This window comes from Macrobrachium rosenbergii, chromosome 5 (assembly GCF_040412425.1).
Source record: "Macrobrachium rosenbergii isolate ZJJX-2024 chromosome 5, ASM4041242v1, whole genome shotgun sequence".
Classification (NCBI taxonomy): Eukaryota; Metazoa; Arthropoda; class Malacostraca; order Decapoda; family Palaemonidae; genus Macrobrachium; species Macrobrachium rosenbergii.
The window spans coordinates 66,821,292-66,834,671 of record NC_089745.1 but is presented as its reverse complement, the minus strand read 5'-3'; the positions used below and the strand labels follow the sequence as shown (position 1 = coordinate 66,834,671).

The 13,380-nt window shown below is 37.8% G+C and overlaps 1 protein-coding gene and 1 long non-coding RNA gene across 2 annotated transcripts in view; one reads left to right on the top strand and one right to left on the bottom strand.

Moving 5' to 3' along the window:
- The window catches only part of LOC136838874 (uncharacterized), a 530,691-nt gene that overhangs the window by 410,317 nt on the left and 106,994 nt on the right, over window positions 1-13,380 (top strand). The window contains exon 5 of the long non-coding RNA XR_010853148.1: window positions 12,834-12,964. This is a non-coding gene — a long non-coding RNA (uncharacterized lncRNA). The remainder of the gene's footprint in view (window positions 1-12,833; window positions 12,965-13,380) is intronic.
- The window catches only part of LOC136838870 (transforming growth factor-beta receptor-associated protein 1-like), a 213,997-nt gene continuing 211,716 nt past the window's right edge, over window positions 11,100-13,380 (bottom strand). The window contains exon 17 of the mRNA XM_067104535.1: window positions 11,100-12,443. Within this exon, the coding sequence (XP_066960636.1) occupies window positions 12,317-12,443 (127 nt within the window). The 3' untranslated portion in view covers window positions 11,100-12,316. The remainder of the gene's footprint in view (window positions 12,444-13,380) is intronic.

The window sequence follows — 13,380 nt, the reverse complement described above, 5'->3', positions numbered from 1 at the left end:
TACTGTAAATAAGGAGGTATTCCTAAGGTAACATTGTACTGTACATGCTCTTCAAACTGTCCTGAGAAGGTAAAATTTAAAAAAAAAACAGACGTAGTCTGGACGTCAAAACAGCGCTCAGCAGTAAAAACAGGTTTCAGGTCCTATGATTTCGGGTACAGTAATGGTGTTTGGGTTAGGACCATCCTGCGAGACACTGGGTGTACAGGTGTTGTTGTTTCAGAAGGTATTGTGCCTGCTCCTGATTCAAAGAATTGCAAACTTGTTTCAGTTGCTGTATTGACTGCTTGGGCGGGAAAGATAAATTTCCAGTAGTCAATGTAGCCTACACTTGAAATGTGATTGGTTCATTGGTTAGATCAGTGCTGTAAGAACCCCTATTGAATACTGTGCAGTTGTTCTTGGGAATATTAAAGGAGTTTCTAATGACTTTTCATATTTCTCTTAGGATTCTATCAGTCAAGGCAGTCACCAGGAAACATGTTAGAGAAGTAATTCATCCACTGAATTTACCTTATTTTAATCTTGATGTTTCTCATGATTCTTTCCGACAGAAACAGCAAAACTGTAAAGATCTCGAGGAAATACGTAATGATTGTTACAGTGGCAGGATTGTGTCGGGAAATAATTGGTTGAAATGTAAATTTATCCATGAAAATAATCTAATCTACAGGCTTGTAACTTCACAAAACTAACCTTATGCATAAGAAACACTTGGTTTTCCCATCTAAATTTGTTCTTCTTGTTTTGAAACTTTCACACGATGTCCCTATTACAGGTCATTTTTAAGACAGGAAGACACTTGATAGAATTAAGGAGATGCTCTGGTGGAAAGGAATGACCTCTGACATAGGTACTATTGTTCCTGTAATGTGTGCCAGAAAAGACACCTCCTGGGAAGATTACTGGAGCACCGCTGCAAAAATTGCCAGTAATAACTACCCATTTTTCAAAAGTAGCTATTGATTTGGTAGGACCTTTCACTCCTGTTTCATATGGCTTTAATTATGATCTCACTTGATTATGCTTCAAACAACCCAGGTGCTGTTCCATTGAAGGAAATTTCATCAGTTGCAGTTGCTGAAGGTTTAATAAATATTTTTTCCAGGGAGGGATACCAACAGAAATTGTTTCGGACCAAGGAACACAGTTTAAATCTGAACAAACAAATGCAAGGCACATAAATTATTGGACATTAAACAGTTTTTTCTACACCATATCACCCTGCTTCCAACGGTAAAATTGAGAGGCAGCATCAACTTCTCAAGAGTATTTTAAAGAAACTTTCAGAATTACAGCCCTCAGAATGGTGTAGATATATACCAGCAGCATTATTTGCAATGCAAGAAATACCCTGTGATTCAACTGATTTTTCTCCTTTTGAGATTTTATATGCCAGACAGCTCCGTGATCATTAATGGTCTTACAAGAGTTGATTACTAACAAGAAAGAAGACTGTAATGTTTGTGTATTCCTATGTCTTAGAATTAAGGGGGAAATTAGTTACAATCTTTGATATCAAGAACAACCTTAATGTGGCAGCTGTCAAGTTTGAGTTAGATTTAAAATCTAGTAACAGAAAACAATGTTGATTATGAAGTATTGATTCTTAATCCAGATAAACTTCATTTATCTTGGTTAGGACTATATAAAATTGCAGGCAAATCTCAGTACAGTACTGTAATGTGATCCCAGTTAGCTATACATAAACTTTAATTCACAAATGTTACTCGAGTTGGGTTTGTTCTTGAACATAAGAATGAACCTACTGAGCATTAGGATGCATTTCCTAAAATTTATGAATGTGAATGATATGCATAATTTTTGCCTTAGTGTTGCCTGTGAGAGTTTTAATAATAATTTTTTTTATTAAAAATTCGTCTCTGCTTTCACAGCAGTGACTGGCCTCCCTGACACCTGCGCCAGGCCACACGGCCCAAATTTGATATTTCCTGATGGGGCACCTTGTTTCTTTGGAAAACTTGGTTCCACACATCTGCTTCAGATTGCAGTCATGCCAGCTGCAGATCTAAAGGTCATGGTCAACAGTATCTCTAGCAGAAGACTACACAGACTGTTATGTAGGAGTACTGCAGGTGTCTCTAACGAAATATTGGTTCCTATCTCCACAGAGATATTGGTGTCTATGCATTATGTCAGAGTTGGGGTGACAGGATTGGATATTGCAGAGCAGGTGGTGGCAAATCAGCTTTAATTTAAGGGTCATCTTTGACCTCCCAGAATTTACTTGCTGCTTGGTATGAATAACAGGCATCATTATAAACAACACAGTGATGGTGGCATACTTGCAAAATCATGGGACCTCACAATCTTGAGACTTTGTGGTGACTGGCAGTCAAGAACTTCATAATGGTGGAAAGGTGAGTGTAACAGCCAACAGTCTCAACATGGGAAATGAGTTTTTGTAGTGGTCGCAGATTTCCTTAATCTGCATGCAGTATGTCATCTGCAAGGCACATGTTGGTACGGAAGTCAGCAAAAAACTTGAACCACAAGCTTATGTTTCATATTGTTGAACTCAACTAAACCTAGCAGCCCTAAGGATAAGTTTATTGGTATATCCTGGGACAACTTCAGCATTTTCACCTTTCCCTCCATTTTGCATCACTAGGTTAGCATTGGAGAAGATCTGTGCTCTATCAGTACAAGGATGATTCTGATACCTCCCTTCGATGACATCAGGGAAAAGTTCATGAACCCTCACTGTCACAACACACATTCCCCAACAACCTTGACAATCTTTGTTTTCATGCCTGGAGTTTATCCAACAAGACTTCAGAGGTAAAAGTTTTCTTAGATTGATTGATTATAAAATTTAGGTCTTGAAGACCAAGCGCTGGAATCCATCAGGATTATTCAGCGCCATAATAAAGATGAAATATATAAATTAATGATTTGATTGATAATAAGTGAAAACATAGTAAAATTCAGTATTAAAATATGAACATAAAAAAGAAGACTATTAAATAAAACCAATAAAAAATAAATATATATAAAACTTTTATATTTAAAATGTAAGTACATGTATATGTAAAATATGACTAAAACCTTTGTTAAATATATTAAAATCTTATCTCGTTAAAATAATCAGATTATTTCAGATAACTCGTAAGGTTACCTACCTTAAAACCATCATTTAAAATTTCTAAAATAGTCTTCCCAGCTAATAGTACTTTTGTACTTTTGTAAGGAAGGTACTGATTGACATGCTGGCTGGTGGTTGTGTGGTTTATTACTGCTTCATGTACAGAATCTTCACAGAGGTTATTGGCTGGTGAGAGCCGCAACGCAGTTACTACTCTCTAACACATCGAAACAGGGATTAAGTTTAGGCATCTGTGTTTGTTCACAGACAGAAACATACAATTTGATACAGAAGATTCAGTTGAACATTACAAGTATGTGATCGGAGCGCTTGCATAGCAGTGCATATAGTGGTGATCATAAATGAAATGTAACAATAATGGTTAAAGAGAAATATGTAAAAAAGTCGTATGGGAGAAGTTGTGTTTCTTTGACTGTGTGCTCTTCTGGTCAGATGACTCACGGAAGGGAAAGTTCATCTTGGTGGTTGGTCTCCTGACAGGCCACACACATGGTCTTTACACTTTGCTCTAAGGCAATTAAATCTAGGACAGTGCACCAGCATGTGCTCAATGGATAGTTGACCCCCACAGTGAGCACAAACTGGGGCACTGGCTCACTCTAAAATATACCTGTGGGTGAAGCGGGTATGGCCAATCCTAAGCTGTGTTAGGATGATCTCTAATCTTCTGTTACTATTAAAAACCAAATTCCAAAATCAATACTTTTTCTATTATGTCTGTACATCCTATTTGTGGATAAAACGGGGGAAATCCATCTCTGCTGCCATTTTTATCATCTGATAACTGGACGCATATCCAAATGTTGCACTTTATTAGTTAAGAAATCACATCTTGCAGCTTCCTTTGCTTCACTATCAGCCAATTCGTCCCCTTCTGTTCCTTTGTGCCCAGGAATCCAACTAAACTTAACTGACTTGTGGCAAACAGAAAGATAAAGCCATTCTAAGGGATGAGTAGGGTTAAAATTCTTTAGGGCTTCTAAAACACTCATTGAGTCACTATATATTACATACTGTGGATTTAAATTTATCAGATGCAAGATTTAAAGCATCAACTATGGCTGTTGCTCAGCAGTGAATATGGATGAGGAGTCTGATTACTTTTTTATATATCATTCCCTCCTCACACACACACCACTGCTCATGCCTCTCATCATGCTCCAGAAACTTTATTTCTGAATTCTTCCGGACAATCTTTCTTCTCTCTTTTTAATGCATACATCTACTGCTGGAATAAACCGTGGAGAGATAGCAGGATGTTTAACCTGTAGCACCTTCTGCATCTTTATACTTTCATCCTCCAGTTCACCCAGCTGTCTGATGTGAAATGGTGTTGAATATCTAGATTCCAAAAAGACTTTAGTCACACCGTTTTAAGATCTTAAAAGAAGGATTCTCCTCTTGAGCTTTCAGCTGCATGGTGTATATCAGACCTAGCTCATACCTCCTTCAGTCCAGTAATAGCTGGTGGGAGTCTACATAAATACTTTCATTGGGTGAAGTTCTAAAAGCTCCAGTGCAGATCCTTAGCCCCATAATATGCACAATGTCCAATTCCATAAGTTTAGTCTTTAAAGCAGATTAGTATACTTGGCAGCCATAGTCTAACTTAAACACACTGCATTATACAGTAAAGACTTAACAATGATTTCTTATCAGCAACCCAATTAAAGTTTGATACTACTTTTAAAATATTTGGTGATCTCTTCACTTTCACTTTTAACTGGTCAGTATGATTATTCCAAGTAAGCTTTTCATCAAAGACCATTCATAAAAATTTTTACTTGAGTAGAGTAGGGTAAAATAGTTCCATTTAAGGTAAGAGTTGGAATGGTTTCCTTAGTTCGGCGTCTGCAGAACCGAACAGTGACAGTTTTTGATTCAGAAAATCAAAATCCTTGCTCATTAGCCCACTTGCTTGCTTTATCGATGGCTCTTTGCAGGAACCTGATAGTAGATGCTGCATCATATCCTGTGCAGTACAGAGCCAAATCATCTACAAATAAAGAGCCTTTTACTGGTATTGGTATCTTTTCCAATACTTAATTAATGGCAATAGCAAAGAGGGTGGCACTAAGGACACTACCCTGAGGAACTCCCTCTTGTCAGAAAGGTCGCGATACACGATTCCCAACTCTTACCTTAATATATCTCTGATAAAAATGAATTCATAAATCTGATCATTTTTTCTTTAATGCCCATCTTATACAACTTTTTTACAGTACCAAAATGCCATGTGGTGTCATATGCCTTTTCCAAATCAAGAAAACTCCTATTGTTTGGCTGTGTTTAGCAAAACCTTGTTGTATTTGGTTTGAGAGCCTGAGCAAGGGACCTAAAGTAGTTTTCCTAAAGCCAAACTAGAATGGAGAAAGCAATTTATTTGTTTCTAAGTGCCATGCAAGTCTGGTGTTAATCATCTTTTCCATCAGCTCACAGACACAACTGGTGAAAGCTATTGGTCTCTAGCTGCTGGGTAAAGAAGGATCCTTGTTTGGTTTCTTCATAGGGAGGATTAATGATGATTTCCAACTCTTAGGAATAATACAGTTTCCCAGATTTCATTTATTATATCTAAAAGAAATTTCTTCGACTTTTCTGGGAGATGTTCCAGCATTTCATAAAGTATTTTACTTTCACCAGGGGCTGATGGTTCGTTATTCAGCAAGGCATCTTTGAGTTCCTGTGGTGTAAATTTTGCATTGTATGGTTCAAAATTTTCACTTAATCAAGAGAAATCTGGGCATTTCTTGTCTTGGAATTCTCGAAAATAGTTCTTACTACTTGACATTCTCGAGAAATGTTGTAATTTTTCTATGACCCCCTCTTGTTGGGTGATTAGGTCACCATTTATCTTAAGGGTAGGCAGAGGTTCAGGAACAAACTTGCCATTTACAGTAGTAAATTTTCTTCCAAATCATTTTAGATGGTGCTTTTGAGCTAATGCCATTAAAGTAGTACATCCATGACTTCTTGCTTTGTAAAATATTTAATTTGCTTGGCCACAGCACATTGGTCTGGAAGGCTTCCCTCTTGTTGTTGGAGTAGAGGCAATTGCACTGTTGATGTTAGTGTCATTAAAATTATTATACATCTCTGAGATGGATGGAAATAATTTTACATTCTTCTCCATGAGAGCAGACTCGCTAAATTTCTTCCAGTCTGCTTCATCTACCTTCCATTTAGGTGGTGACTCAGATGGCTAATTCTTGACTGATTTTATATGAATTGGGAGGTGGTCACTCCCATTTGGATATTCATTTACTGCTGACTGATGAAGAGTTAGAGCAGAGTTTCCCAAACTTTTTCAGGCTGGCGCACCCTTGGCTTCCAGATGGATTCCTAGCGGCCCCCTCCCGCCGATACACACACGCGAGTATTATTATTTTGGGGGCGGGACGGTTTGCTTCAAATTGAAAACAACAATATTAAACTCGAAGATGTATTTCATACTTAATTTAGTAAACTTGGTCATCACAATTACTGTTAATGGGATGGGTGTGCTGATGCAGGGATATCGGTTTCTCCACATCAGGCTGGAACTCACTAAGAAGTCGTGGATCCCCACGTTCGGTAATTTTAAGTCTGTGTTTTTTTTTTTTTTTTTTTTTTTTTTTTTGCTTTTAATTGCTTAAAATTAAATGCTCTTAATGCCACCCTGTCGCCCCTAACCACCTCACCGCCCCCCATATCAATCCACCACCCCCAGGGGCTGATTCTTAACTTTTTAACCACTGAGTTAGAGGAATTTATTTCTGGTGATAGAAATTCATTTCTCCCATGTGGTTGATTCCGCAATAAGCTCTAGGTCCCATTGCTAAGTAACCAATTGGTTCTTAGCTACGTAAAATAAGTCTAACCCTTCGGCCCAGCCCTAGGAGAGCTGTTAATCAGCTCAGTGGTCTGGTAAAACTAAGGTATACTTTTTTTTGACCATTCATAATCAGTGTGAACACTAGATGAGCAAAAGCTCAGATCGGTAGCCGAGTAGGTATTGGAGAAGATATTATGATAAGCCATGGCTCCATTATTAAGTACTGTATAGTGTTACTATGACCATCCATAATACCCTCCAACATCTTGCCCTTGGCATCTGCTGTGTTCCCACCCCAAATGGGGTTGTGAGCATTAAAATCTCCAAGGAGGAGGAAAGGAGTAGGAAGCTGATTGATCAGTAAATGAATATCATTGTAAGTGAAATCCAAATCAGGAGGAAGATAGATGGAGTAGGAAGCTGATTGATCAGTAAATGAATATCATTATAAGTGAAATCCAAATCAGGAGGTAGATAGATGGAGCAGACTGTAATTTGCTTGTCTACAATGAAAGTTACTGCTACAGCTTGGAGATGAGTACAGTATTAATTGATAGCAAGGAGTGTTGCAATGACTTACGCACAATAATTGCTGCACCTCCTTAGCTCTACCTCTGATTAGTGGTGGAGAATTATACATGCTGTAATTTACCCCAGGATTATATTGTGTGCTTCCAAGCTTAGTTTCCTGGAGACACAATACCTGGGCGGGCTATGGTCTTGGAGCAGTACCTTCAGCTCTTCACATCGATCCATGAGACCTCTACAGTTCCATTGTGGTGTTGACATGAACACTATTTTTTGGGTTTGGTGGAAGGTCCTTTCGATGAAGCCTTCTAATTTACTCTCTCTTGTTTATGAGCATTATCAAGAGACGATTGGGAAAGGACTGGTCTTCACAGGTTTGGTTTATGACATGTCAATTTACTGGTGTTATTTTGTTTCTCTTTCTTATCAATTTGTTTAAATTCAGGCTGGGGTTCTTGCATCGAGCGTAGTACTTCGTATCTACTGATAAGTGATGCATGTTTAATTGGATTTGATGGAGGAGAGGATAAGGGAGAACGTCTCCTCTTTTGGTGCCTTTGCTCCTCAGTCTCCATTAAACCAGGCATAGATGCTACCTGAGACAATTCCAAGGTGGTTGGGTTGAGTGCCATCTTACCTCCTTGGAGGCTTGTGCTCTAGCCTCAATAAGCCGAGCACCTGACCCAGATGGCTAGGCCACTACCACAGGGGTTGATGCACCTGCTACATTAGAAGGTGCTGCCACTGCACCCCTAGTGGTAGATAGGGGTAGTGGCTTTAGAACTTGAGCACAGCTCCTAAGCTGTTGTCCTAATTGTCTTTTTGCAAAACCAATACTATATGCTCTGCATTGGCTTTATTTAGTGCAGACAGTTCAAATTTGTAAGTTTCGCAATTGGATTTGTGTCCCAGTTGACAACACATTTTGCTTTTCTATTACATTCATCATCATGATGGACACCAGAGCAGTTTATACAAATTTTAGCATTTTTGCAGTTTTTTGATGGGTGGCCAAACTTAAAGTAATGATAGCACTGTATTGTTCTTTGCTGGAAAGGACATACTCGCACCCTATCATTTTCAAGTATGACATGAGAAGGTACTTCAGAGTCTACAAAGGTTAAAATGATCATGTTGGCAATAGCTGCCTTTTTCATTCTCCAAACTGAAATGGGGCTCATTTCTAAAATTATTTCTTCTGTCATGTCATATAGGTCTTTATTAAATAGTACTTCTCTCCCATAACTAAAGCTTAAGTGGGGCTTGATCTTCATAATCATTTTATTATTTTTAATGTCCAACAAGGTCAGCATATATGCTTGGGTTGTGGATTTGGCATGAATAAGAACGGTGTTCTTCCCAAACGAGAGAAATCACCGCTCTTTATTCCTCTCGCCTTTTTCTGAGGAAACCTGCAAAATTTGTTGTAATGTACTGCAGTTACAATTTTCCTCTTGGCTGAAGCTACCAGCCACATAAGAGGTTTAGGAGTCCTTACTTCTGCATTCTCTCTGGTTTATCCTGAGCCCATTTACATGGCACATAAATATCATGTTTTGGGGGGCTTTGTCTGTTAAGGCTCCCCATACTGTAGCTTGACCTATTTGTATGGCACTTATCATACTACTAGACTTTAGAGCCTCACCATAGCTACTAAAGGTAACCCAAGCTTCCCATTTAGATTCAATATCAATGAAGTTCATCCTGATTTCTACGACAGTTCCAAATGATTTCAAAGCTGTCAAGATCATTTCATATTCACAACTGACTGGTAAGTCTTCGATATGGAGCATTCTCAAATTTTTTGTTATTAATGTTTTGTGTTGATTTATTTTTGGAGAAGTCATTGACATCTGGAGAATTTTCAATCCCCAAAGTGGGTGCAGAGGTCATCATCTGTGCCAAAACATCATCTTCAAAGCGCCCAGGGGTACTCGATCCTTATAGTGACTAGTCATAAAGATTGGAGGAATAAGAAAAATTTTAACTTGAAAATTTTAAAAAGATATCATCAGCCTTTCTTGGAATTTATTCGCCCACCAATGGCACAAGTGAGAACCAACTCAAATGTCTGCCCCTACCCTACCCCACAGGGGATGGCACAACATGATAAGAGTGGCCCAAGTGTAAGCCAAACCCACTTGCTAGGACTTGAGAGTATTACAAGAATACAATCATCCCCACCCTAATCATATTATGGGCAAACCGGATAGAATGCCGAGAGTCCTATCCCCAGAACCATACGCCTCCCCCTGGAATCCACAGCCCAGTCTTAAAAAATTGTTCCACGCTTCAGCCGTCAATCTGTTACCTCGCAGGTCCAAACATTATTGGGTAGTTGATGGTCCTACCACAGTTCCCACTATTTAGCTTCGGGTATAAACCCAGTCCCAGCTAGATTGTTTCGTATTTATCAGGTCCAATAAATTGTAGCAAAAGTGGAAAATTCTGCAATAATTAATCCAGAGAAACATATAATGATATATGGGACTCTAGGACTCAAACCCAGGAAAATTCCTGGGGTTCAAGAGGCCCCTCACTATGTCAAGGTGGTGCCAAGTCGAGGGGGAAGGTTTTGGTAGAAGAGACAGCTGGATCCATAACAAAGCCTTTCAAGGACTTCATCTAGCAACCTGCATGAGGTAAGTGTAAGTTTGTTCTTGGTGTAATGGCAGGGCCACTGATCCTGCCAATGCTGTTATACCCTTCATTGCTGATCTTAATATTTGTATGTCAGCATACAGTATAAGATTGTGTATCTTGCTATCAAGGGTTATAGATCCATTCTCTCAAAGTTTGAAATGGTTGGGTTCAACATGTTTTTCAGTGGAGTTGAAAAGACATTCAGAATTTTGAAATGTTAATTTTGGGCTGGTAAAGCCTCTTAACTTGGATCTTTCCCTCCTCCTTAAGTGTCTTACAATGCCTCCTTATGAGCCTTTGTAGGAAGCTTTCTTTTGCTGAACTTCATATCAATCTGGAGATGGCCTTTTGTACTGGCATTTAAATCTTCAAGACAGGTCAGTGAGGTTCATGTTTTGTCTGGTAAGGTCCCACATGCTACCAGTTTGTTGTCAGTGAGTTCATCATTTGCTTTAAATTTCATAGGGAAAGACCTAGACAACTACTAGCCAAAACTGCTCAGTGGCACCCTTGGTAATTCCTTACTTGACTGGTCACCTATAATGTCCCTTGAGGGCTATCAGGCCTTACCTTTAGAGGACCAGGAACTTAAGGCAACACCTCCAGACTGTTCCTCCCCATGGACAAAAGGGAGTCACGAGTTAGAGAAGTTGGTCTTCTACTGGCTGATGCGGAAGATTTTGAAAACCGACATTTTGGCAAATGACAAAACATTAAGTTCACTTTCTCACTGTTGGATGATTGCGAATAGGATGTGAAACTTGCCAAGTACTTCCAAGTACTTTACTCTTGTGAACATGAACAAAAGTAATTCAATAAATGTGAAGCAGTACCTAGATCTAAATCCTGCAGTAGATAGTTGAAACGTCAGTTTAATTCCACTTCCAGGCAACACATTTCAGCCTACAATAAGAAATTATTGCATGTGTAAAAATGTTATATTAATTTTCTTTAACAGAAGATGGGAAAAAGGAACAAAACCAGAAATTTAACTCTAATTTTATTTGCAAAACCTAAATATAATACAAAGACAAGAGTGCCTTCCCTTTCCCTATACTCCCTGTAATAATTTACTAAGACTGCAGCACATTAATATCTTACCTGTCTTTAAAAAATTTCGTTATGCTATAGAATAAATGACTCCTGGAAATTTTTTTTTTTAATTTTTTGCAAAAATTAATGTGTAAAGGAACCAACTACAGCCATACTTAATGGCCCAGTTTTTTCTTCTGCTATGAAGCATCTTCAACCTATGGATTAAGTTTTGGCTGGTTTCATTTATTGAAACAATCTATTAGTCTCATCATGTAGTTTAATGAGACCATTGAGTTACAAATCATCAAAATATCACTGGATAATATAGCTCTTTCCTTAGCTTCTGTATGATTTCACATTGCTGAGGCTCTTTGGTAAATTATAGGCTGAAATGCAGTAAAATTGAGCTTTCAAAATATAAAATTCCTCCACTAAACTCAAATCACTGAGGTATTTATTTAATTTCCTCTTTAGTATTGTTTATCCTTAACCTTATTCTTTCAACATAGAAAAGCAAGCAGATCTCCAAATGGTGATAAAAACTAAGAAATCTGCAACTCATGTGAAAATCATTTACTAGAGAAAAATATTTTAATGTTAATTGTATCATGAATAAATACAGTATAATGAACAATCAGAAAATCAGAACATTACAAAGTAAAGAAAATGTCTTTTTTATGGTGTATAATGAATTATGTTTAGTGGTACTGTATACTGTACTGTAATTCAGCCAAGTGCTTAACAACTGGCCAATACTAAATTGTTATTTTCTCTTCAATAATTCATATAAGAAAATCTGAATAATTAATAAAAAAATCTAAATGTTCTAACTACTTTATATAATATCAATGGCGGGCAAACTTTTATCATCGATATGTAATAATCTTTTAAGTTATGATAAGTTACTTTTATTGTGAGAAAATATTTAACTAAGATTCAACTTAATACCAATAATTGGAATAAATCATTTATAATTTTTTCATCCTTGCTTCCTGTAAACTCAAGCATATTCTGTTCTTATTCAAATAGTAATAAATTAATTAAACACTAGCCAGTACAGCATTTATTGTCTTAGATTTTCTGGAATTTGCACTACTAGGGGGGGTGTGTATGTTTTCCAATGAGTTTGATTCATGGGATGAAGACCTTGTGGTGTTAAATACTGCTTCTTAAAAGACTGTGCCAGTAAGAGGACACACATTTTCGTTTGGAGCACACTTCGGATGAGCCATGACTCCATTTGGATAGATAATAAACTCGCAGCTTGTGAAGCAACGGTTACACACACAGCAGATTCTGAAAAGAAATTGGTCATCATTGGCACTAATAATAATTTAACTTGGAACACAAAATTTTTGTCACTTGGTGTCAAGTTATCCTTTTCGGAGAGAAGAGGGAGGGGCAGAAAATGCTGGTTTTAATATACAGTATAGATAAAAATATACATGTGTATGATAAATGTAAAAAAGTTACCATGGTTGGAACATTAAACAAAATAGTTACCCTAATTACCCAGTTCAGGAGGAGAGAGAGGTAGGAAAGACTAAGCATGCATTAAATATCCATTGCAACATATGTGGGGTGTAAAATCTGGAGTTAGTTCATTTATTCCAACCAGGAGTACTTGCTTGACAAAAATCACACTATTACAATAAAATGTGCCATCTCAAGCTTGGTCTCTTTCAGAACAGTTGTGATCTCCTTACTTAGTCTTGGAATGGACGACTCTGGCGCATTCATTATGTCAAAGAATTTAAAATGACAGAGTTCCCCAGGCTGCAGATGGCCCATGGCTGCTTCTCATCAGGGATTATTGGGTAAGAAACCATAGTAAGCAAATCTTGTGTCCTACTGTAAACACTGTCTGAATTTTGCTCATTCTATTTTACCTATCTTTCTGGGGAGATCAACATGGTGTTGACTTGGACAATTTTATTAATGTAATGTGTTTGTTGCTATCATTCTTGGGGTCCAGGAATGAACAGATGAGCAAGGGTAAGCAATGCAGTTCCTGTGTCATAGGGAAGAGGCCACAGTCACAGTAGTTCTGAATAAGAATATGGAAAAGTTTGTCCTTCTTGAGTATTTAAGAGTTTTGTAAGCACATTCCACTCTAGCTATGTCCCAGCACAGATCATTCAGGAGTCTGCCATGGTTGACAATACATGAGATTTTAATAGTGGAACATAATGTGAATTAGATTTGCTAGACCTCTGTGCAATGGGACTAAGTA